We start from the raw sequence: 26397 nt of genomic DNA on the forward strand, positions 1-26397 counted from the left end.
CCCGTTTTGCAGTGGCACAAACGCAAACCGCGAAGTGCCAGAAACAACAACAAAAAAAAAACGAATTAACTCGACTCGTTGTCTGACAGAGCAACCACGTGTCGCGGGTAGAACTCGAACCGACGATTCACCGAGTTGGGTACGATCGGCCCACGGACTTGTATATTAAATATATAAATCCGTGAATCGGCAATCCGACGGCGACTCGAGGGTGCTCCGAAGGTCGCCAAAACCGAACCAGTAAGAACGAATAGCCGACGCGCTGTATGAATGAAGTATTAGACTCGTCGGGAACCGCACCGAGCTAGTTCGAGTTCACAAAAAGTAGCTCGAATTGACTCCTTGTGGGAGTAACTCGAGTTAAATAGCTCGACTCACCCATCGCTCGCGAGTCGAGAGTAGTAGACTTGTCCCTGATCGGTCCTTAGAGGAAGCGGTCCTGGCTAATTAAATCGGTCAACTGAACTAGGTCGGTCTTCTAGTTCATTTAGTTTATCTAGTTCCTTAGATAAAGTCACATTTGACACTTGTCATCGTGACGCGAGTAGGGATGTGGACTAATCATATCGGTAATCACATTATACGATTTTCACGAGAAATCAATTCAAAATTTTAAGAGTTTGTAATTGTTTAATATTTTTCGGTTCATTGTTGTTTAGGAGGCATAAAAGACCTAATGGAAATTCTGTGAAAAGCAATTGATTTACACAATTCCTTGCAATTCTGTAGCAATTCCTCTCATTTTCGAAAAAATAATATTCATAAATGGTTTATTACGAGAATTTAGATTAAATATAATGTTCATCGATAAAACAACTACATAAAAAGATTAAATTACCAAGAAACCAAGGATTTCATGAATTTTCAATTATTCGGCTAGCAATTAGTCAAAAGTTGTCGATATCAACAACAAACAATCTCAAATAATGTACATAATTTAGAAAACAGGAACAGTCCAAAAGCAAAGCAGAGTCACAAGAAAAATACAAAAAAATAACCAAGTGCACAGTTAACTTCCAAGATGGCGAAAGACTGCGCAGTGCGCGGCCGCGGACTCCGGGTGTCGCTGGATTCGTATCAGTGTTGATGACCAAACCTGGCTAGGAGTACGGGGCTCTTATAAATTTGATAAATTATAAATTTATTTGCAACAGGTCAGAGATTTTATATACATAATTATTTAAAATACACCTATTTTTATGCATTTTTGTTTTAATATTTAATAAGCAACATTTCGGCGATTAATTGCTTACAATACTATTATTTAAAAAAAATAGCTTTAGGGCGTAACTGTTTTCAGGACGTTTCGGAGTAACTCAAAATTGCATTTTATATTGTAATTCGTGCGAAAACTCATTTTTCGCACGAATTACAGTTTTGTCACATTATATAATGTTGCATTAAAATTTATGTATTTTTTTAAACTCAATTATGCTAATAATTGTTTGTTTATTGTTTCGTTGATCGCATTCAAAGCTACATACTATCGCCTTCTTTAGCTGTCAAATGTGGCCGCTTATTTGGTGACGACTATAGTTAGTTCGTCTAGGACAAGACGAACTAACACTGCTCGGACATTGAATGAACGCTCCAAACTAGTAATTTTATTCACATGAACTACTACGCACTTCTAGTATTATGAGTTGACTACAATGTATTCAATATTTAAAAATACAATTTGTATGGAATCGATACTATTTGATTTTCCTTCATATTTTACTGGTTTAAAGACTGTCATTCTAACTAAATATCCTTTTTTTTTTACAAAATAACAATTTTAGTTAGAAGGGTGTGTTTAAATCAATATTTAGGTACAACTATTTCATATACTCGTACACGTAGGTTGATATTATACATATAGATACCTACCACACGTACATAATGTAGATACGTATTAGAGATTGGTCGTATTCCAGAACTCTACTCAATGCTTCAGTCGACTTGAGTATGATTTCAAGCACTGGAAATACGACCTTAATGGCAAGGGCTTTAGTATGATTTCTAGTGCTTTAAATCATACTCAAGTCCTGACTTGAGCATTGAGTAGAGTTCTGGAATACGACCCTTAGAACGAGCTGGCAACGTTCAATCGTGCATCCCACTCGAACTTGTACTAAAAGTAGTGAAAGATCGCCATTTGTCCCGCTCGCACCGTTCCTACTGAATAAAAGACAGGTGAACTAACAACGCAGACAGTTTCTAATTCGTACTGAACTAAAAAGGACGATGAAATAATAAAACCCTCTAAGACGAACTAGTTCATGTCGGGAATATATTCCTAATAGTTCGTAGTTCATGAATTGTACAAGCCTACTCCGAAGTCATCGAATGCGTAGCCTCTGCGCATTACGCTGTGTGAATGTGAGGGTCGTATTCCAGAACTCTACTCAATACTCAAGTCAGGACTTGAGTATTGCAGTGAGCACTGAAAATCATACTCAACTCCTTGCCATTAGGGTCGTATTTCCAGTGCTTGAAATCATACTCAAGTCTGCTCAAATCCTGACTTGAGCATTGAGTAGAGTTCTAGAATACGACCGTGAATGAAGTATCGGCTCGGCGAGGCGGGTACCGAACCGAGCTAGCTAGAGTTCTTAAAAAAGTAACTCGAGTTGATTCGTTGTGCGAGTAACCGAGTTAAAAGACGAACTGGTTCATGTCGGTCAGTGTCGGAAATATTTTCCTAATAGTTCGTAGTTCATGAACTGGACAAGCCTACTCCGAAGTCACCGAACGCGTAGCTTATGCGCATTACGCTGTGTGAATGAGAATGAAGTATCGGCGAGGCGAGGCGGGTACCGAACCGAGCTAGCTCGAGTTCTTAAAAGAGTAACTCGAGTTGATTCGTTGTGCAAGTAACCGAGTTAAATAACTCGACTCGCACATCGCTTTGCACTAAAGCACTGTTGTATTTTGACATTTTGACGTTAACTAATTTTTGTTTAATTTTGTGCGGAATTTAGTGAAAAAATATTTGTATAAAATTAGCGCCACAAACACAAAATGACTAGTTTGCTAAGAAGGGCTTTTCCTATTTCTAGGAGCGCTTCAATAATTTGCTGGCGATCGTTTGCTGATGCGGCGATCAAGGAGAGGATTGATAGTATAGTGAAAGAGAGCAAAGTTGTAGTGTTTATGAAGGGTGTCCCGGAAGCACCGCGATGCGGGTTTAGCAACGCTGTGGTGCAGATTATGAGGATGCACGCAGTTCCTTACAAGAGCCACGATGTCCTCGCTGACGAAAGTCTAAGACAAGGTTAGCTTTCGTTTCGTAACAATTCGTTTACTTTTTATTTTGTCACTACATTTTACTTTAAATTGTCTATATGTTCTGTCGTTAAATGTTGTCACTGTGGTTACTTTGCTTATCAATACTCATCATACAGCATGACTGTGGGAAACATTGGTCAGTTTTTAAAATTTTTATTGAATGGGTATTCAATTATTTTTTGTGAAATTGCTCCACTAGTTTGCTATAATTATTAATATAAAGATCTATGATGCCATCTATTGGTCAGTTTCTTTTTTTTTATTGGTATAATTTACATACCTATTTTCTTATACCATTTTTAGGTATCAAAGAGTACTCAAACTGGCCAACAATACCACAGGTTTTCATCAACGGTGAGTTTGTTGGAGGCTGCGACATCATGTTGCAAATGCACCAATCAGGCGAGCTCATTGAGGAATTGAAGAAAATTGGTATCAAAAGCGCCCTTCTCACTGCTGACGAAGTGGATAAAGAAAAAGCAGAAAAGTAGCAGTTCTCCATTTGTTAGTATAGATTTTAAATTTTTTAACAAGACATAAATAAATAAATTATAATTTATTACATTTTGATGTCTAAAGGTAGACTATAAAGCCACTGTTCTTTATTTTTTAAAGCATAATGCTAAACTACATAAGTAATACATTTGAATGTTCTCATATTTTTTGTGTTTCTGTCTGAACAATATATAGAAGACATGTTTATTGTTTCCAACTTAGATTTAGGTGTTGTAATTTGTTGCGTTTTTATTACTTTGAAGTATGTTATATTATGAAAATAATAAAAATTGTATACTGTGTTTTAGAGCTCTTTATTTAAATTAGCTGTACATTCAAGTTAGTATACTTTTGGGCACATATTCATCATTCTTAGTCTACATACCACTGCTTCCATCGCAATATTGGTTGGATTAACAACACAGTCATTAAAAGACAAAATATGGCAGATCATTTATTTTGAGTACTCATTCCAAAATACTCTCACAAACGATAAATTCATATAAAAATGATATTCAAAATGATAAATAAATAGATGCAGGCAAGTTATGGCAATCTATGATATAAATAAATTTGTGTGACACTTCCCTGCAACATTTATAAATTTAGAAAACTTAAAACAATATGTACCTACCATCCAAGTATTATAATTACTAATGGCAGTAATTAAAATTTAAAGTTGTATAAATAGTGTTTGCTTATGAATAAAAAAAATATAACAAAACATTCTCACAATGTGAATGAGTCTTATTTTGGTGTCACACATTAGTCCAGCCTAACATTAGCACCATCTTTATCTTACAAATTAAATGTTTGTGACTTCCCTGAGAATTTTATATAAAAGTTAAAAATACCTAATACTAAAGTATAAATATAGTTGTAAACATAGATGATTTCTCTGATTTGAGCCAAAAGGTTGCAGTAAACATTAAGAATTAAGTTTTACAGAGTGAAAGTTAATGGCGTTTTTGGTTTGAACATTGCACATGTTTTATAGAACTGATTTATAGACTAAAATTAAATTACAAAAATTTTTTGCATTACATTGATCGATATTTAGGGCGATAGGTGCAGTTGGATCAATGTAAATGAAATAATTTTTGTATCGCGACGCCCACCGCTGTGTCTGGGCCCTGCTGGTTAGTGTAGAGCGGTGATTAGGCGCGTCTTCTTAATTCTCCTAAGTAGCATCGAGAGAGAGATGACGTCGAGGTGATGACCGATGATGTTTCTTCTGACCTGTGTCTACATAGAATGATGTTTAGTTCATGTTTGCACATAATGTTTTTAAATAAGGTGGGCCTGAGAATTTGACATAATTTCAGGCATAGATCCAACTTTGTGGGTTGGATAGGTGCCATTTTATCAAGGCATGTTTGCATGTAAAAGTAAGTCATGGAAATAAATTGTCTTATACATGCAATATGTACAAGTCAGTATAATATAAATTATTATACAGTAATAAAATGTAAGGTATGCAAACCTCATAGTTCAGGTTTCCGAGGCTCCACTTCGTCTTCAATAATAAATAACATTCAATGTCTTTATTAATTTATAAATATGTTAATACTAATATATAAAGGTACCTAAAGATCGGTCTCGCCATATAGTGCGGTAGAGAAAGCCATGTAATCCAATGCACCGGGTGGTGCGTTACCCCCGCGATATGGAGGCATACGTGCAACGCAGTACTCTGCTTGGTCAGGTGGAAGCTCACGTCTGAGCTCTTCAGCGGTGATGTAGGGCTGTAGAAACGTACAACATTCACATTATTTTCATAATCCATCTCAATGTTTAGATTATTGGTGTAATGCCAATATTCTAGTTGACAATTCGTCTTTTGTCGACATAAGGAGAAACAACTTTGGATCAAAAGTAGTAGGAATTTATCACATACGTGATTACTAATATATCAAAATGACGATGAAGATGAAGAAACGAAAATGACGAATGTTGACATGTATATAGAGATAATATTATAAATGGGTCATTTTGCTACTCAGGGTCGTATTCTAGAACTCTATTCAATGCTCAAGTCAGGATTGCACTGGCAACACAAGCATTGGAAATACGACCCTAATGGCAGGGACTTGAGTATGATTTTCAGTGCTCACTGCAATACTCAAGTCCAGACTTGAGTATTGAGTAGAGTTCTGGAATACGACCCTTAATTTCAGTGGCAATATTATCATGAAGTAATTACTTAACATTCGAGTGTAGTATTTTGCGATAATATAGTCGTCAAATTTCACGATAATATAGTCGAACACTGAAATAATAAAAATTGCCACCGAAATGTGGTAAATGAATCTGAAAATTATCCAAGAGTGGAATTTGTTTATATTAATTACCTTGTCGCCAGCTAAGATCCTAAAGCTGTCAATGACCTGCTCAGCAGTGTCTGTGTCTGTAGATTCCCTAGTCATGAAGTCCAGGAACGCATCGAACGACACATAACCTGCAACAAGTGATAGTGTAATGTTAACGCGCGCACGCACGCACCCACACACACATACTCAATCCCCCGCACTAGGGAAACCCTGTGTAGCGGTGTAGCGATGGAACGAGTTGTATTTGTTTCAAATCGAGTTGACGTGAATGCTAACTCGAGTTCACTCGACTCGGTGTCTGACAGACAGCGTTGCCAATGCCAATTGTTCAAAATCCCCAAATTTGGGGAGAGCAAAGTTCATATTCCTCACAAATTCCCCACATCTCGAGTTATCATTACTTATTACAAATACATCGTTTGAAAATAATAAAGAATTAAGAAACTCAAAATGCAATCATCTATTACGTTTGCTATGAATGTAAACAGAATGTAAAATGTAAAGCAAATTATAAAATTAGATGCCTTAAATCGTTTATTTATTTTAATGAGATTCAACATTAATCAGTCTTTGAAAAAAAAATCTTTGCTTTACAAAATTAAGTAACTTAATTATTTGTTGCACATTTGGTGACACTATGTTGATGTAAGAAATAATCAATGAGTAAATTAAGTTTCGACGTATATTTAATATTTAAAGTTGACGAGTGTTAAGTTGTGGTGTGGTAGTAACTGTTCGGCTTTGTTTATCAATAGCTGATTTCGTTTTTCTTCCTACTGGACACCGATCTAAGCGGGAGAAAGTACTGCGAACTCAACACGCACCGACTGGTAATTTTACAATTCAGAACGAAGTGCTCTGATAATAATTATATTTAAGCTGCTTGTTAATAATGCGATTGAAAAACACATCGATATAGTTTATCACAGTGTTTTTATCAGCAACGATCAAACAAGCGATGCATCTGCAATCGATAGATTAAACAAAATGATAAAGTAAAAGTAAAATGTTAGAATCTTCACATAGTGCCAATCCCCACAAAATCCCCAATCGAGTTGAATTTTTTTGAAATTCCCCGCAATGTGGGGAATTCCCTACAAATTGACAACGCTGCTGACAGAGCAACCGTCGAAGAGTCGCGAGTAGAACTCGAACCGACGATTCACCGAGTTGGACACGATCGGCCGGCCGACTGCGACTCGAACGTGTTCGAAGGTCACCGACGCGCTGTATGAATGAAGTATTCGGTTCGGCGGCGGGCGGGGCGGGTCATCCAAGTTAGCTCGAGTTTATGAAAAAGTAAGTCGAGTTGGCTCGTTATAGGAGTAACTCGAGTGTACCGAGTTAAATAACTCGACTCGCCCATAGCTAAGCGGGTGCCATGGACACACATGGATACACAAATTATACCCAAACTCACAATATAAATAAATGTAAACCATACAAATATTTATCCCGACCCAGGAATCGAACCAAAGATATCTGCGTGGCAGATCAGCATGGTAACCGTTCGGTCATGGAAGCAGTTATATTTTTAGCCATATTTAAGTTTCACCTCTCGCATCTTTGTCAAGAGTCTTGTAAGCCAATGTAAAACTTGTACCTATGCTCGTAATCAAAGTTCTGTGCGAAGAATTGTGTCTTACGTCATTTATGTAGCTTAGTAGCAAGTTTAAGCAAGTTGCAAATCATATAACTTAATCTTTGGTTGAGTATACTAATTTATAGCATAATCACATTTCTAAGCCTCTCTTAAAAAGACGGATGTGTCTTACCTGTGTTGTTGGGGTCGACAACGGCCAATATGCGCTGGAAGTCTAGTTCGCCTTGCCTGTCCTTGCCAATGCTGTATCCGACCGAGACTAGACACGATTTTAGCTCCTCAGGCGCCAGGCGGCCTACAAAAGAGTATGCTCGCAATACAAGGGAAATAACAAAAGTACTTCCAAAGTTCTTGGAATTTTCAAAATTGACAAACTACAAAAATAAGGTTTATCCTTTATCCAACTTTATTGTTTGCTAAAGTGTATATTTATTGAAGGATTTCAAAGGTTTTAGATAAAAAAGAGTGTATAAATCATTTACCGGTACGGTTCTTGTCGAAGTGGTTGAAAGAAGCGCGGAATTCGGTAAGCTGTTCTTGAGTGATGCCCTTTGAGTCGCGCGTCAAGATTTGGTTCTCGACTTCGTTGATAGTGCGGTTGATAGAAGTCAAGAGTTGTTCCCAGCCGACGCGGAGTGTTTCCATTGTGTACTGTGAATATCTGTGACAAAATTGAATTTTTATAATCTCGAAGATTTTGTGATGAAACCAATAACGAGAGGCTTCAAAGAATACTCCTATAATACAAAGCTTAAGTTTTACAAACACTTATTATCTAACAGTTTATTAATCGTGTAAAATTAATAGACATGGCAAAAATTTACTAAACGGCGACTTACACGTTGCAAAATTTATTTGATAATTTCTTGCTTATATAGTTAGCTATTTTTAATTATTCGAAGTCAGATTGTTACGCTCTCGACGTCGAAAAATGCACGTGATAAACGTACAAATAGATATGGGAGCTATTTCACAATGTGACGGAATTTTTAACTTGAAATTGAAGATTTGAGAGAAAATAATTATTAAACGATTTTCGAACATTTTGAAAACAGCGAGGAATACCTGTTCTCGAAGATCATGCCCTCCTGGACTGCCTGGTGGATACGCTCGAGTTCCTCGATGTGTGGCTTGTACGCGTATACGCCAGCCTCGTACTCCTTGAGTCGGTGCAGCTGGTCTTCCAATGAGCCCTGGAAACAACGACTTTTTAAGTATTTTTAAGTATGTATTTTGAGAAGAACTAAAAACAACGTGAATAAATGTTAATTTTACCAGTGTCTTGTAAATGAACAGCTATGTGAAACCCAGTCAAAATATATCGAAATCCGTTAAAGCGTTACTACATTGTTCCTAATTGTTAAAGCGTATTTGAGAAACGAATATTCCAACTTTCGCATGTGTTATAATAGGTAGTCTTATAGTTAGATGATTACAAATTCGGGAATGAATCTATTTTTCCTTGAATATTAATATTATATACGGAATAGTATTATTATACGGAATAGTAATATTAGTTTGGAAAGATCCAAACCCAAAATCAACGATGGATTCGTTTCAGGACCTTTACAGGTCCCATGGTCACGGCCTACTGAATATAAAAACATTTGCATTTCCAGTACAATTTTTTTATTATTTTTGTAAAGTAAAAAAGATACACTCACTTGTAGACCCATGCCAATGGCTGTGACGGCGTCCATCTGCCTCTCGATCCAGGGTCCAACGGCGTTGGCTTTCTCGGCGAACTGGCGACGCAGGTTCTCGTTGTTCTGCTGTTTGCGAAGCTCGGCGGCGAGAGTGCCGTCGCGCTGGGGTACCAGCTGCCTTACGTCTGACCACTTGCGATTCAGCTCCTGAAAAAAACGACGCATATTTTATGTATTATTGCTTGGAGATGCGTTTGTTCTTACTTAACTGGATGTTTATTGATACGAGGTATAAAATAAGAAGACTGCTTTTATTTTTCATGATGACTGCGACAAAAAGTCTCAACTTATGGGCAACTTACGTGGGCAGTAAGAGTTGTGTAGGGGTTTTCCAAACCACCAGGGATTTGGTGCTGCTTGACGATGGATTCGACTTGGTGCACTAAGTTAACGATGGCCTGGTACTCCTTGTCGGCCTCGCCAAGTGTAGCCTTGAAGCGTGCGTGAGCATCCATGAGGCCAGAGATCTCCTCGATGGTATGCACGATGAACATGTCTACCAGGTCCTCGCGGGTGCCATCCAACCTGTAATAATTACAAATTTTGATTGGTCTTCAGTACTATATTACTGTTATGATGTCTTTGGAGATCTCAAATTAATTGACGTCCTTCCATCTAGTAGCATCGAAGGTTAATGAAAAAACCATTTTATTATTCGAAGGCGGTTTAGCCCTAACTGGTTCACGTTCAATCAATAAATACAACATCAAGCTATACACTTTTCTTTGAATATCGCCTCAAGTGCAGCGGTGTTCGAGAACCGTCAATGTGTAGCTTGATGTACTGCTGTCTGTAGAATCGTTAGAAACACGGTTTTCCTAATGATTTTGACACAGTAGCGTCCTAAGGCCACACGGTGTCTAATGCGCAGCTGTGTACATTCAATATTTACAAAAAAATTCAAAATTTTTTACGAAAATCGTTACGGACACATGTACAGTCAATGCCCGTATAGAAGATACCTGACCCCTAACTGACCATTTGGTTCTGGGTAGATAAGTGTGAAGAAAGGTGTTAAAGAAACTTAACCCTTAACTTGTGAGCCGTAAAATTTATTTTGATATGACTTCCTGCATCTCAGCTCATTGCATCATTCGTGATGAATGATGTTTTAAGAAACTTTTTAAGCCAAATTGATCTTTAATTACATTACATAAATACGAATTTCAGATAAAAAAGCTGGAATTCCTTTATACTTCTGTTGAATGCGTAGGAAAGCTCTTAAAACAAAAAGGCCGGCTAGGGGGTCGAGTATCTTAGGGCGTTGACTGTTCGTCAGTAGAACACGCGATGGGTGAAAAAGATGGTCTCACCAGTTGTTGAAAGGCGCAGCACGTTTAGCGAACTCGAGATGCAGAAGGTCGATCTGCTCCAGCACGCGTTCGGCGTCGTCCAGGGCGTGACGGCGGCGCTGCGTGAGCGCGCCCAGGCGGTCCCACTGCGAGCAGATGCGCTGGCAGCGCGCGTTCACGCTCGCCACGTCGTGATACTCCAGAGTGCTGAAAAGGACGTTTCACGTCCGTAAATTAGACATGGTGGACTATGACCTAAATCCTTTTCAATAGCGGATATAGTGGAACATGGAAAATTTTCAATCCTTCTTCTTAAGCATCGTCTGTTTAAAGGTAAAACCGCATAAGTGACATTTTCCACAGTCTTTAATTTATTTAGCTATAGTAAGAAAATCACTATCTCTTTGCACGTGAAACTCAATTACAAAAAGCTATAAACTTATTAGAGTTTTATCTGCACAAAGATGGTGAATTTCTTACAAATGGTACAGGGTCAAGAGCACGTCAGGCTTGACAGACTTAAGACTCTATGCCGCTTATGATAAGAACGGTCCAAAGTACAAAGTGTCAAGCTTGACGTGCTCTTGACTGTACATAATTTATACATTTTTGTGGAAAATGTCATTTATATGGTTTTACCCTTAAGCAGACTTATACTGTGGTAAATTACGGTGATATAATAAAATTAATTGGAACAACATAATACTACCCCTCGCAATGTCGTGGCATGTGTTTGTATCAGAGACCTATCCAAACGTGTATTTTTTTCCATCCTCTAAGGTTAAATGTCAATCTCAAAAATCACAAACCGTCGTTTTCACGAAGATAAAACAATCTTCTTCTTTTTGAGAAAAAAGACTATTTAATTTTCGCACTGTTTATTATTTTTAGTCTAAATCAAAGAGACAAACCTATGAATCAGCATGGTTAAAGAAAAGAAATATCTTGATGATTTCGAATCCTTGTTCCAAACTAACCGTCTTTTTTAATTTATACTTAGTCATAAAATATCATGTTATTTATTTAATCTTACTTGAGTTCTTGGGCAATAGCAGCTATTTGCTCAACGCGGTCTTGGTGCGCGGCAAGATCAGACTCGAAGGCTTCGTGCTTCTTCTTCAGCGCCTTGATTTCGTTAAGCTTGCACTGACGGAAGTCCTGAGATTGGAGCATCTCTTCTTTGCCTGTTCACAGTATACTTTACAAATAAGCAAGGCTTACATAGTGGTACACTGTTATCACGTTTCTTTGCTATGGGAAATGAATGTACTGCTGATTTCCATCTTCACTTATTGCCTCAATCATGATCATACAAATTTCTTAATTTGAATAAAGTCTTGCGAAGGGTGCATTTTATTTCATTGAAAGAATGGAAAATAGAAAGACCTACTGTTTAATTGAATAGCATAATATGTGTGAAAATTGTCACACATTTGGAAATGAAACTATTTTCGGATATAAATCGTGTATGTTGCATTCACCCATGACCATTGGATCTGTAAAGAACCCGACACGTTGGTTCATTTCAAAAAACAGATATACGTGATTTACATTCATTTCTAATGTATAAAAATTTTGTGAATAAAAATTTACCCCTGGTCCAGTCCTCATGGATGTCGGCTTTATGTTTGAACTTTTGGGCGAGGTATTCGAGGCGTTCAAGGCGCATCATCTCACTGAGGAGCCATTCCTCGAACGCCTTTTCGGCAATTTCCAGGCCCTTCCAGGCTCCTGCGATGTCCTGAAAATGAGAGATCCCAAATTTCGTTACATAACTAGACTAGCAATGTAGAAAGATAGATTTTAATATTTTACTTTTAACAAGAAGTACAAATTGTGGATACTCACAGAGACCATCTTTCCTTCGGTGGGCATATACGCGGGGCGATTGCTAAGACGCAATTTGGTCTGCAGGGTGTTGAAGTTGGTCTCTAGCTTGGCCTTCTGCTCCACGCGGGGCGGCTTGTGTTTACGCCTATAAGTACGATAATCTTCCAGTTTCTTCTGGCAGCCGGCAAGTGAGTTGTCGGTCTGGCGGCTGTTCAACCAGGGCATCGTGCGACGGATCCATTCGAGAAGCTAAAATTGTGCGACCAATTTTGTAATATTGATGCTTTTAGGATCTCAGAGATAAATATAACACGAAGAATAATCTTACATCGCTGGCAAGACGCTCGTACTCTTCCATGAGGCGTTCGTTCTCTTGGTTGACTTTGAGAACTTTGCAAATACGGTTCGCGGCCGTTTCAGCCTGAAATTATACAAAGCATAGATTAATTTGTGATATTTTTTCTTTCCTTACAAAACTTGAGCAAAGTAAGACTTGTAACAATCGCTGTTAATTTAGGCTGCTAACAAATGAACTGCATGTGTGCAGTTAGCGGGTAGTCGTGACAACTGCATGCGGTCGTGATCAACTGCATGGCGTTGAGACTTCAACTACAAGCGTTGGCTGCAGGCGTTGTGAACGATAGTCCGAGAATTAAAAGCAGCAATTAATTGACATTCTTAAGAGGATATACTTACGTCTTTTTTCTGGCAGTAACTACTTGATTTTTTTGACTAACGGCAAAACTTAGTATATACTAAATCTATGGTCAGAATCGACTGCATGCAGTCTTTTTCGGTCACAAGAAGTTATGTAAATCAACGCATGCAGTCCCGTCTGGTAGCATCCTTAATTAAACTTAGTGTATTTGCAGGACCTTCAAGAATACCACTTATTAATTGTCTTTATCGTGTATTTCTACGGACAAACCTTTTGTGCGCCAGAAAAGCAGTGGTAGTAGGACGAGATGTAGGTCATGACAGCCCTCTCGTCCGGCATCGCAGTGTTCTGCAGATCTGACAAGCGGCACGCAAGCGACATGGGTTAGTATTCATGCGATGATAGTCATTATTTATTTGGAAATGCTTGAGTTTATGACCAATTACTCAATAGGGTTCCTTTTTTTTTTTTTCAAATCAGGTTACGTAATAACATACTTTTATTTACCTAATCAAATGTCAAGTCAAAACACAAGCATCTTAAAAATACTCAGTAAATCGCATTTTGTTAGTGATAAGGCTTAAATATATTGTTAAACATGTATAACATTTTCCACAATTTTTTGTTCTCGCCTTGTAGATTTCTATTAACAACATTGATAAATCGCTTTCTTGGAGAAATTAGACACGACATCTTCTGAATTTTTAATATATAAAGAATTTGTGTCTTTTCTCGTTACAGCTTAAGCGATCATGCTATAAGTGACACACAGTGGGCTGGCGTTAAGGGTAGCTATGGGGTTCAAACGTTGGGTTTGGCAGTAGCTCTCGGCAATAGCCAGATTAGGTATATACCTGTTGCGCGCCTTGGAAGGCGTGGTAGTAACATGACACATAGGTCATAATGGCGCGCTCATCCGGCTTTGGAGTGTTTATTAGGTCTGCAATTTTCAGGTTATAGAAAGTTTTATTCATTTGTGTGATAATTTTGTTTATAAATAAGTTCATTTTCTAAGATCTTTAATTACAGCTTTCAAAAACTTCTGTAAATTAAGTGTCAAGTAAAATAATAGCGATACACGAGTATTTAACCAATTACTATAGGCGTAAAGAACTGCATGAAACCACCTGTTTTGTAAACAACATTGTTCGTAAACAGGAATTATTTGATAGCGAAAAATGAGCTGAAAATTACCGTCGGGGTCTAACATTCTGGGGATGTCAAGGTACTTCTCGGCCACATCGAAGGCCGTGTTCAAGTTCTCCAGCGGATTATCCTTGGAGAGTTTGCTGTAGTCGATAAGGTCGGGTCTATGCCTGTGGATGAGGGCACAGAACGCCAGACCATCCTTGAAGGACAGGTGGAAGTTCTGAACGTTGACGTTCTTGTATGGAGCGGTTTTGCGCTGGCACCAGAGAAGCAGACCTTCCTATAATTTGATAAAGAATACAGTTTTAACTTGTGATTACATTTGCTGATTGTTGAGACAACAATGTTTTATGGTTCAAAGTTATCTACTTTCATTAATTTATTCGATTATGATAAATGTGTTTTCAGGTCTTTTTGGTTTCTAGCCAAGATTTCAGTGTTACGATGGTTACTTGCCTTAGCTGTCATTTCCTCTACTGAGATGTCTTGAATGGCAAATCGCAGGATGATAGTCCAGATCATACCCAGTGTCATTTTGAGGTTGCCGTCGACTATTTCTTCGGCACCAATCGATACCAGCTTTACGCCTGGAAATTTTATCGAAGGATCAATTGCAATCATATTTTTGACGTATTATTGATATCTACAGTGATGTGATAGCTAGTTTTATCAGTTGTAAATGGGCAAATTTTTTGAAGTTTCATAGAAAGTAATGAAATTACGAATCCTTCATTGCTAATATATAAAACACAGGAAGTATAAAGTAGGTTACATAAAAATACCTTTATCCTTAACGCATGGTTAACTTATTCAGTTCTTAAATAGACATACAAAAATTGATTCTTAACAGAATAGACGATGCATATATACATAGTTCTTGGTTGTTCCTGATTTTATATACAAGTACTAATGTGCTCTGGAAGTAAATAGATGTAAATATAATATAATATTATTTACCTTTGGAGGCGATGAAATCCAAAGCTTTGTTGACATTCGCGATTTTGTGGAAACGCATCTTGCCGCGGTCGGGCTTGGGCAGGGTTTCGCCGGAGATGACTTCCAGCAGCAACATGAGTTTCAGGCCATTACGGAAGTCCTCGTCGATGTTCTCGATGCCGGTGCCGGCTTTGCGGAGGTGGCTGTTGCACCATGCCGTAAAGGTCTGGAAACAAGGATAATAAGCGTTACCTTGCTTGGTCGTCTCTTTTGGAATATGAATTTTACCACATTTTGGAGTGCACATGAAACGTTTGTTCATCAATAAGTTAAGAGTTGAGATTGGAAGTGAAACTATTTCTTGTCGGATCTATACAAATAATGGTTAATTCGACAAACCAACCTTTCGAGCCCTTTAAGAGTCTCATCAAATATATGCGATTTAATGTAACAATCGCGAAAACCCAAGAACTCATTAGTTATTGTGACGTCATTACTTTGTGTAAGAAATATGTAGCAATTGTGATAAATAACAAAAATAAATACTTCTTAAGAAGTATAATTTATGATATGATAATTTTATTGTAAATACATTTAAAGGTATCTAAACATGAAATAGGAAGTGTGAGTTTTATTCAAAAATGTTTTTCGTATCATTTTCAATTCAATGTGAACCTTGAAGAGTGTAAAAGTAGCTGGAAATGAAATTTGAAACGCACACAAATGGCGTTAATCAATACTGCAGTTGCACGTAGGGGAGAAGTCGAGGGGTTCAACCCTCCGAATTCGCTATTGGCATTGGCAGATCGTACGTCTAATGTCGAAAATATGAGTAATTGCTAACAGGTCAGATGTAGTCGCATGTTCTACAGACAGTCTAAATATGTACCTAGCATGCCTAGTCATACGATTCTAAATACCTAATTTCAACTCAACGACTTCGACATAGATATCGTTGTTTCAACTATTTATAATGGGCTGGCAACAAAGCCTGTGCAATTCTTGGTGATTTTAATCACTCTAAATCAATTTAAACACAATAAGAATCCACACAAATTTGATTCAAAGTGTATTCCATAGCATTTAAGTTTATTTGAAAAGAGCAATCCCTAGAGTTTCTTGCTCGTTCTTCTCAGGGAGGTCAGCGTAGTGAACGAGCAGTAGCTTAAATGTGACGATTTCAAGTGTAAATTTATTTTACCTATGGAATAAATAATCTTTGACTTTGACTTGACTTTAAATAAAAAGAGAACTTTTTTCTTTTAATTAATGAAAAACACCCAAAGTGGTAAATATTCATCATGACAATGCCAAACCACTATATCTATATAGTGACACAGACACATCTACACACATCAAAAGTGTCTAGGGATCACGTACGTTTAAGAGTATTGCTGCAATTAGGGTTAATTATATTAACTTTTTTGTATCGCTATTGATAGTTTTTAGTGAGTTTTAACATTTAAATAAGGAATATTGTTTAAAATTCGATAATAAGAAGAAAATCGATTGTCAATGTGGTTTTGTATAAAAATGAGTTATAGCGTTTTGACAAAATCATTACAATATCTGCATCGGAACCGAAACAATTTACATTATTATGGAGAGACGACATCATTTAACCCGAGAAGTGATGATGCGAGCCGTCGGAATGTTGGAAGCTGGTTCCAGGCAACGTGCTGTGGCTTTCACTCTTAACACTACACAGAGCGTCATAAGTCGCCTCTGGACGCGCTATCGCATAACGGGCAGCGTGGCCGAGCGACATGGAGGACGATCTCGCATCACGACTCGCAGACAGGACCGGTATATCCAAAATACTGCTCGACGGAATCGTACCATGACCGCCATGATGTTGGTTACGAGGCTCCACAGCTCCTTAGGCTTGCTAATAAGCGATCAAACAATCCGAAATCGTTTACGTGAAGTGGGTCTGCGATCCCGAAGGCCGCTCAGAGTTCCACCTATTGCACCCTGCAATCGCAGGACCCGTTTACGATGGGCTCGCGAACACAGAAACTGGGAGGAAGAAGACTGGCGCTATGTGCGCTTTTCGGATGAATCCCGCTTCGGTATGAGACCGGATACAAGACGTACTCGAGTTTGGAGAACATCTGGACGTCATGAACGTTTGAGATATTGTCAGGAAGTTCATCCATATGGTGGGGGAACAATAATGATATGGGCCGGTATTTGGATCGGCGGAAGAACCGATCTCATTTGGATCAGGGGTAACCTCAATGCTCAAGTTTACGCAGAGAGGATTGTTTCAGATGTTATCATCCCTTTGCGAGGCCAGTTGGGTGATTCATTTCAACTAATGCATGACAACGCACGTCCACACACGGCTAGAGTCGTAACACGCATTCTTGCCGAAGCTCGTATCAACGTTCTGCCGTGGCCTGCTCAATCGCCAGACCTCAATCCAATTGAGCACGCATGGGATATGCTTGAAAGAAGAGCTGTGCCGAGTATGCATACCGTACATACTCTACAACAATATTTTGACGTGTTACAAAACACATATGGGCGGCCATTCCTCAAAGTGATTTTGATGAACTCATCTTAAGCATGCCAAATCGCTGTAATTGTGTGATTCGTGTTAATGGTGGAAATACAGATTATTAATTTTCTTATCTTTACAATAAAAATGAGCAAAATCATCATTTTCGCCATTTTTTTGTCATTTAATTGACGCCGTTAATTTGAGTTTTTTCCCACAATTTGCAAAAACATCAATTTTAGTTTATTTTTATTATTAATATAGGGGTAAGCGGTTAAATAAAACATAAGCATTAAAGTAAGAAGTCGTCCTGGAAGACTGGATTTGGTAAATATTGCTTAAATAATTTTTATTTCAAAAATATTCACTTGATCCCTAGACACTTTTGATGTGTGTATGTGTCTATAGAAAGTCGCCAAAAACTATTGCAGTTTTTTGGTCGGTTGGGATGTGTGATGATGTGTTTCCCTTCAGCTTAGAAAGGTAACAAATAATAAAGAAACTCGAAACGTAATGTTGTACTTAAACAGGACTTACAACTATTAATTAATTTGTATAAAAACTGTAACCACAAAAATCCGCCATTTAATTATTTTTCAGATTTGATTTGATTTGATTATACTTACTTGACTAGCCTTGACTTTGATAACGAAGAGACCATCAGACGGAACTAAGAGCTGTATTATACAAGAAAGGACAGGATTTGTATGAAATTTTAATCCTAAAATTATACGAAAGATGATAAAACATTGTAGATCAACATGGCCATTACATAATTAATTAAAGTTTGATATTTAGTTTTTGCTCGAACTTTTTATACAACCGAAAATGTTTTTTATAACGGTAGCTCCGCGTATTAGTTGGAAATCGAACACTATTTTTTAGTCACAACTTTTGACTTTGACCGATTAAATGACGTCAACATATATGTAGGTACTATGTATTTCCATTGTTCATTGGTGATATTATACACTTAGCCATGAATAATGGAATATGATGCAAACTGTGAACTTACATGCATTTTTTGTATGATTATGTAGTTGGTGTAAAAGAATAATCTGGTAATACCAAGGTGGTACATTGAGATTTTTTCAGATTTTTTAAAGAGGTTCTCCAACTGCATAAGGTAAATTAAACAAACTTGGTGACACTTCAGATATACCTGTCATCATCCTTTTTTAATACACACTTACGTACGTCTTCGGTACTCTTTAAAGTATTTTACCAACTTCGGAACTCACTCTGGTCTACTACCCAGAACACCCAGACCAGAATTCAATGTCTAGCGCCCACAGTTCGAACCGTTTGGCCGCAGTAGTCGTCATTTCCTGTAAGTCGCAAGTAATGGCAAAAAATTCAAAATTCAACACTTCCTTGCTTGCAATTCAGGATTGAGCAAGTCACGCATCACCTTCTGAAGATGACTCAATGAAGTGAACCACAGAAATAAACTTAGAAGTGAACATAACGTTATTCTGTTGTGCAAATAATTTCTTTTAAACAGCGTAACGTTATTATTGAGGTATAAGTGAGTGTGCAGCATATGCATTCATGGACATATTTAGAGGCATTTCCACGTCTTGCGCAAGAAAAGCCGAGACTCGATGGGGTCTCGAAAATATCGGTAAAAACGAGACTTTCAAGACCATTTCGAAAGTAGATTTCCATACTTATTGGCTAGACGTTTAGACAAAACATGAGAATTCTTTATTAATTCAAATAGCAAAATAAAAAAAATGAAAGTTTTTTTAATTTATAGCCTGCACGAAAGAAACAAAGGGCATTTAATGTAATTTCATATAGACCTGCACTAGAGCTGATTTTATTACTACCTATTACTAACTTTTGTTTTTATTTTATTCTTGGAATTAATTAGAGTAACCAGAATAAAAAAAAATATTGGTTTAGTGAATTTTTTAATACTATTTCGTTATGTGACTTCAAATTTTAACGCTTCGAAGTTTCGGGTCTCGAAATTTTCAAGATCGAGATGCCCGGGATGGTATACACTAATATGAACTACTATTTAAAAAAAGAATAACTTCAATCGTCTTTTGATTCCGATTAAAAAAACGTTCGGTATATTTGGTTAGTGACTCAATGAACAGTGTTATAATAATTCAACCTTTTTTAGCGTTCCTTTAATTATGTCCTTGAGTATAACATTTTATATAGGTAATATAATGGAAATGCGAAGTGTTAAAAAATATTGGATTGTGTAGATTATGATCAGTGACGGTTTAGTTTCTCGTTAAATCACTTTAATGCGCCCCGGTTGTTAAAAGTAAATATTTAATATCATATTTCCTTTTTAGTGACGAATTCTAAACGAAACAATGACTATTTCCAATCAATTTTCGTATTGTATTAGATCATTAAAAAGAACGTGTAGTATAAACAATTACATCACGGAAACATCATTTCATTTAATAGTATCGCCGTACAATGGACTAGGTAGTCTATTTTTAATTTATTAAATAGAAACACTATTATGAAATTCACTACTGTAGTACCGGTTTGTGCCTACCTAAAAACGGCAGAGAAATGCACGTGGAATAGGTAGGTTTTGAATAATACATTTATTTAGGTATTATTTTAATACAATAAAAAAATTATTACTATATTAATTTAAACCCTAGATTCAATGTAAGATTAATAATAGTAATAATGTGACAAATAAATGAGATAATTACCTCTCAAACGGATGGATGGATTCCTTGTACTTTTCACATAAAACGAAATTAATTTCGGGGAAAAAAAACAACCCAGAATACGCAGACCGGGAATCAATTTAGAAAAAATCATTTCCTAAATTGGTCTTACCGATTTTTAACCGCTGGGCCGCCGAAGTTGTCAAATTTGTTTCGATTTTGTTTCAGGGTCCGAATTGATAAGATATTTAGGAAATTAAACTATTTTTCGGATATAAATCGCGTACATTTGTTTTTTAACACACCAAAGTTTCGAGCCCTTTATGGGGCCCATGGTCATGGCCATAGATATAAAAGTTTTTTCTATATCTATGGTCATGGTTGAGAGAAAATTTCATAGTTTATCCGTATTCTTCTTTGTAGCGTGTTGATGGCTGTTTATTTGGTATTTCAAACACGTCTCGTATTTATTACGTTATATTTTATTTTATTACCATGTCATATTTTACCATGTTACGTATTAGCTACTTGTTACAGGTAGGAGGTACCTAGGTATTTGTACAGTTCGCCAGTTCCCATGAAATGCAAGCGATTGGTTCCGCAGATTCAAGGTTGGGCGCTGATAAATAGAATTCTGTCATTGAAATGGTTCGTGCTGCTGTTGTATCGAAAAGTTCAATACAGTTACTAACGTTTCATTCCGAGTTGCTAATTAGTTCACGTTTTTATTGCTTTTATTGTCTTTAAGTGGGCTCAAATTATTGTCACGTTACTCATATTCACTTGTAGGTTTCCGTTGTTTTGTTCGCTACGGTATACCGCTACTTCTAATTATCGAGGTACATGTAATATAGAGATATCGATCGTGCTACCATTGTTGCAAGTTTCGTAGATAGGTATAAATAAAGGCACGTGAGACATCGGTAAAAAATTCTACCTGCAAGCAATCGATCTCGTAACGTGCTGTTATAGAATTTTAATGCTTTTGGTGATTGCGTTAGAAGTGATTTTCCAGTAAAGTTTTGTGTGTGCTAAAATATTCATAGACAGTTGTTGCAAGTGGATAGAGTAAAATATCAGTCGATATATTACTGCTTAAAAGTGACCCAAGATCAAGCTGCATTATGTCGACTGCGGCCATAACAGATGAATCATTGTTGGAACGCCTTTTGGCACCGATTAGATATTACAATATGACCTAGAACATGCAGGCAGGTGAAGGAATATTTACGAGGTACTTATATGACTTCGTGGGGAACGTGTTTGTCATCCATCTGTTAACCGCAATTTAACGGCTCCATTGCGTTGCGTCAAAATTACTCATGCACGATTCGAATTTTTAAAGAAAGCTTAAAATTACACAATAATGGTTATTTATTTATTAATTCTAATTACATCCAAGAGCTATTTCTTTATTTGACGATACTTTGCATGCTTATTAAACATTACTTAGCCAACAATAGGATACCGAGTGAGGTCCGCTGGTTGGTTCCATGGCTTAGTTGGTATAGCGTCTGGCACAGTATGCTAGAATACGTCGGTTCGAATCCGGCCGGATCGAAGGAATTTTTTCTGAGTGTTCGATCTTTGTATTAATAATTATAACAAAATACCAGTAATTGTAACAAGAAAACGACGCGACGACGTGGGAAATGAAATTTTAATGATTCGTCGTCGTTAATCGTTTAATCGTTCGTCGAACGAATGAATCTTTGAAATATAATTTGGATCAGCTTTATTTTTTTGTTGTTTGTTTACGTAATATATTTTTAAAAATATTCTTACTTGATAATAGCAATTTCAACCGGAATTAGTACGTTAGGTATTTATACTGGGTGGAGCATTCAAATGTAATTTATTGTCAATAATGGATGCTATAATTTATTTTGTCTTAGTAAAAAAATGGTAAACATAGCCCATAATTATCATTTTATAGAATGTTTATATTTATCTATTCATATTTTTTTCTCGTTCTCCACCTTCCTAAACCAATTTCCAAATTTCATTTTTATTTTGTAAGTGTCGCCATTTTAGAGACAAGTCAAAAAATGTGGCTGTGAAAAGTTGCTGAAGTAATAACCGCAATAGCCAAGAAAAAAATAGACATATGAAATAGCAAAAAATTTTAAATATTTCCCATAAGGCGGCCACTAGGCTTGTGCTAGTTTCAGTTTTGAATATAAAAATTATGGCGATCATCGCCAATGCCAGTTTATAAAAACAGCAGCAGATATATGTATTATGTCAAGAATTGTGTCACAATGTCACCTGCTACACGTAACGGAATGTCACAATTATTTGAGAGCAAACTTGCGTCCACGGGGAGTTGTCCCTGAGACGTAACAGGCATTGTGACCTAGAATGTGAAAATAATCCAGCATCACCTTGCGACGGCCACTACGACCCGAGTCTAAAATAAGGTACGCAACTCAGGCGCAGGTGTAGACAGTGCGTGCCATTTAGAATCGGATGCTGGCTAGCATCTGTACGAGATCTGCCCGTTATTATGCTCGTTTGTAGGTACCGTTCTCGCTTTCTTGAAATTATCAAAATCCTAGAATGTGCGATTATGTTTTTGTTCACCCGTTTACAGGATTCAGTACTTATACTCGTTAAAACAAGCTTCACGTTACAATTAAACTGCAAAATAACACTCATTATTTTGTATTTCAATTAATAGCATTCACTGGACAAATATTTCGAAGGCAATTTTATTCTTCCCCAAACTCGAAACAGACTAAAACAGACTTGGCTCAACTCCACTAGCATAGAGTAGATATGTCAACAGTTGTAAGCGTCAAGAATGAAAGGTTGCTTCAAGGCGAGTTACGTGCCGACTGCAGTTCTGGGTCACTGTAGATAAATGCCTAGCTTTACTTTCCTATGGCATTGGTCAAATCTTGGGGTAATTTTTAGTATTGAGAACAATGAGTTCGTTATGCTATGCAATTGAGAATATTATAATTTGTAAATGGCGTCATGCCATCATTAACATTTTTTTCGTAGATTTTATAACCGCACATTACTTAAAGGAAATCAATTTAAAGTTTCGTTACTTCATGATCGGAATGATAGCGTTCAAGAGGATGTTATTGAGCTCATTTAAAGTTGAGTACGACAATCGTTTTATTGATACCGTCCGTTATTTCACTTGGTCTAATTTTAGCAATTCGGGGAACGCGATCCTATTGGTCTTATTCATTACACCAGTTTTTTCCAGTCCATTGTGTAAGTTGTATATTTGAACTCAATGACACAAAAGTGCCCACCACAAAAATTTGATCGTCGAAATCTCGAGGTCAAAATCCAATAAAGTTCGTGTTATTATCGTGAAAATAATCCGTGCTTGTAGTGAGGAACATTTCCCGGATGTTCAAGGTTACGTGTTGCCAACCGCTTAGGAAATTCAAATTTTGTTTATTTCAGGCGCTTTTATTTTAAAACGGACAGGAAACCAGTGCAAATTCTGATTTATGGAACAATTTAATTTTTATTTATAACAAAAGTCTTATGCAGTGATGTTATTTTTTAAATACGGACTGATATCATCATAGTCTTTTCTTCAAGTTTCTGGTTCTGGAAGGAAAAGTCGATAATAACATAATGATTGCTTAATGACTCAAAGCATAAAAACATTGGCCTGCGGTGATGGCAGTATAACATACGGGCATTATTTGTCTTGGATAATAACCTTCTGTCAAGGCAGATATGATTTATGCAAGTAATACAGTGCCAGCGGGCTTAATTTCTAGAAATTGGCATATAGGAGAAATGTTGGCAAGATTCTTGTACCTACATTTTGGTGGCAAAATTCTGCAATGAAGTATTTGGCTGTCTTGTGTGGCATTCGGTGTTAGCTCTTTATTTTATTCTTTTCAAAAAAAGACCTACCGTCTCTCAAGTAGTAACTTGCCTTGGGTTCGAATTCGGGCGCTGAATTTTTTTCATGCGGACCCCACTAGCGTAAAATAAGGACAGGAGGAAGAAGTACGACGTTTCATTGGAAATTTACAGTGACCTTTTCGGCGAAGGAAAAGATCGTGAAGAGAACGAGAACCTCCACATACCGGCAAAGCAATTTCGTAACACCCTGCGTGTCTCTACACCTGCACACGCGAGGATCTGTACAACGCTACTGATAATGGTGTGTCAGTCGCTGACTACTGGTCCTTACTGGTCATATAAATGTCAGAGTCGACACGTTTAGAAGAAAAGAAATTAATTGTGTCAGCGAATAAAAAAATATTTATGTGTGAAGTTCCTAATCTGCATTGGATCCGCGTGGAACCTACAGCCCCAGACCTCTCATCGTGAGAGGGGGACTGTGTCCAGCAGTGGGACTGTATAGGCTAATTATTATTTGTGTCTTTGTTAAATGGGGTTATAAAGTTCGATTGCATAAACACAACTATGTTTGTATCGTGAGAGTATTAAAATTTGAATTTCGTCTTCCTAATCTAATATACAGGGTGTAACCGAAAGGAGCAGTGGAAGTCGCAAGTGCAAAGTCGTAGAGAGTTACTATCAAAGAGTAAATTGGCATTGTTTTTTGTTGAAAATTATGACTAATTAAATTAATTTCATTTTAAAAAATTACGAAAATTCGTCGATAGCGGTATTAAAATGTGCTGTAACGTCACTAACCTCACACCACCACTTACTTTGAAGTTAGTCGAAAATGGCGGGAAAAAAAATGGTAGAGTATTTTAGAATTGGAAACATTTCTACAATAAGATTCAATACCTACAGTTTTGTTTTTGATGATTAAAAAGAAATGGATATTGACGCTGTCGGTCATTCTGCCATTGGTATCCCGTGTTGTTCTTCCTCATCTTGTATTCAATAATTTCGGAATAATCATAGTAATGACATTTCTAAGTAATTCAGAATATTATGAAATAATGCTGTGCGTCGGAGCAGCAAGAGTTACACCAAGCACGCGAACGTCAGAGATTTATCGATGGTAGACCAGAGGCTGAACGCTGTTACCTTCCTTCGAGAGCCTGCTTTCGGAATATGGTTTTGAGACTTCAAACTAGTGGCTCATTCCGGGGTGACAGGCCAGAAGGTCGCCCAAGTGTTCGTGATCCTGACATAGGAGAGGCGGTGTTGGATCATTTCGAAAATAATCCGCGGACCAACACTGGCCGAACAGCTGTAGCTCTTGGGATTGCAAACCATTTGCATACAAAACAAATAAAAAAAACTATGGTACAAGCACGTCTTTCATAAAGTTTTAATTTAAACTTTAGTGATATAGTATTTAATTAAGATAATGTACAGGTAAGGTAAAAAAGACAATAAAAGCTTAACTACTAGAAAGTAAAACTAGGATTTTTTAATTATATGAATAAAATTGGGTCCCCGCGGCAAGATGCTGGCAGCGCAGCGTTCCCCCTTTGTATTGCTATGCTAATGCGTTGGGCAAGGTAGCTGCCGGCCCTTGGGTTTCCCAGACAATCAATTAATTTTTCGATAAAAATTTGTACAGATGAAGGGCTCTGGGACCCCACGGGCCAAGGGTTTCGACTCCAAAGGCTGTAAATAGGTAGTCGGAGCCAAGATCCTGGTACTTATTACTTTTTATTCTTTCCGCCAGCTCAGCTGCGGAGCCAGCCCTCTTGCTGGTGTGCTGGAGATGGGATGGGGCAAGTGTGTCGGCACATGTGACGTCCCACACCAGTGCCCGGTCCATACTCCAATGTTTGCCATCTGTTCGCGACATGCCGCTTGGCTCGAGAATAGCGGGCAGGTTAACAGTGGCTAAGGTCCGGTGGATGATGTCATTGAGGGCTGCTTGCCGGGAGATACGGCCGGCGTTCAGCTGGCAGGAAAGACCGTGGTGACCCAGAGCACTTACGTCTTTGCCGCAAGGACACCGATGAGGGGAGCAAACTGGGACATCAAGGTTCAGGCCTGCAGCTATGCGAATACCGGTACTGGCGGAGAGGAACGCGTGTAGCCAGTGGCCAGA

The 26397-nt window shown here is 37.5% G+C and overlaps 2 protein-coding genes across 5 annotated transcripts in view; one reads left to right on the forward strand and one right to left on the reverse strand.

The window, feature by feature from the left end:
* The first annotated feature begins 2586 nt into the window (after nucleotides 1-2586).
* LOC113239713 (glutaredoxin-related protein 5, mitochondrial) lies at nucleotides 2587-4200 on the forward strand. 2 transcript variants are annotated; one of them, XM_026476804.1, is made up of 3 exons: nucleotides 2587-2602; nucleotides 2964-3256; nucleotides 3574-4200. In XM_026476804.1, exons 2-3 carry the CDS (start codon nucleotides 3004-3006, stop codon nucleotides 3759-3761), a joined length of 441 nt encoding a protein of 146 aa, XP_026332589.1. In that variant the 5' UTR covers nucleotides 2587-2602; nucleotides 2964-3003; the 3' UTR covers nucleotides 3762-4200. The 2 variants fall into 2 exon arrangements, with proteins under 2 accessions (XP_026332589.1, XP_026332590.1); XM_026476805.1 differs by lacking the exon at nucleotides 2587-2602 and having other exon boundaries at nucleotides 2950-3256.
* A 703-nt stretch (nucleotides 4201-4903) lies between these two features.
* LOC113239712 (alpha-actinin, sarcomeric) overlaps nucleotides 4904-26397 on the reverse strand; it is a 44980-nt gene continuing 23486 nt past the window's right edge. Inside the window, exons 2-19 of one of the 3 annotated variants that reach the window (XM_026476803.1) lie at nucleotides 15291-15495; nucleotides 14790-14920; nucleotides 14379-14613; nucleotides 14039-14124; nucleotides 13455-13532; nucleotides 12855-12947; nucleotides 12545-12775; nucleotides 12290-12437; nucleotides 11730-11880; nucleotides 10718-10903; nucleotides 9707-9929; nucleotides 9363-9551; nucleotides 8764-8891; nucleotides 8181-8359; nucleotides 7871-7993; nucleotides 6117-6223; nucleotides 5352-5510; nucleotides 4904-5010 (exon numbers count right to left, since the gene is read on the reverse strand). In XM_026476803.1, the coding sequence (XP_026332588.1) occupies nucleotides 5352-5510; nucleotides 6117-6223; nucleotides 7871-7993; nucleotides 8181-8359; nucleotides 8764-8891; nucleotides 9363-9551; nucleotides 9707-9929; nucleotides 10718-10903; nucleotides 11730-11880; nucleotides 12290-12437; nucleotides 12545-12775; nucleotides 12855-12947; nucleotides 13455-13532; nucleotides 14039-14124; nucleotides 14379-14613; nucleotides 14790-14920; nucleotides 15291-15495 (2652 nt within the window). In that variant the 3' untranslated portion in view covers nucleotides 4904-5010. Of the gene's footprint in view, nucleotides 5011-5351; nucleotides 5511-6116; nucleotides 6224-7870; nucleotides 7994-8180; nucleotides 8360-8763; nucleotides 8892-9362; nucleotides 9552-9706; nucleotides 9930-10717; nucleotides 10904-11729; nucleotides 11881-12289; nucleotides 12438-12544; nucleotides 12776-12854; nucleotides 12948-13454; nucleotides 13541-14038; nucleotides 14125-14378; nucleotides 14614-14789; nucleotides 14921-15290; nucleotides 15496-26397 lie in introns of all 3 variants that reach the window. The other 2 variants (XM_026476801.1, XM_026476800.1) reach the window with 2 other exon arrangements.

The sequence above is a fragment of the Hyposmocoma kahamanoa genome, unplaced genomic scaffold (assembly GCF_003589595.1).
Source record: "Hyposmocoma kahamanoa isolate Upper Pololo Valley unplaced genomic scaffold, ASM358959v1 114, whole genome shotgun sequence".
NCBI classification, from domain to species: domain Eukaryota; kingdom Metazoa; phylum Arthropoda; class Insecta; order Lepidoptera; family Cosmopterigidae; genus Hyposmocoma; species Hyposmocoma kahamanoa.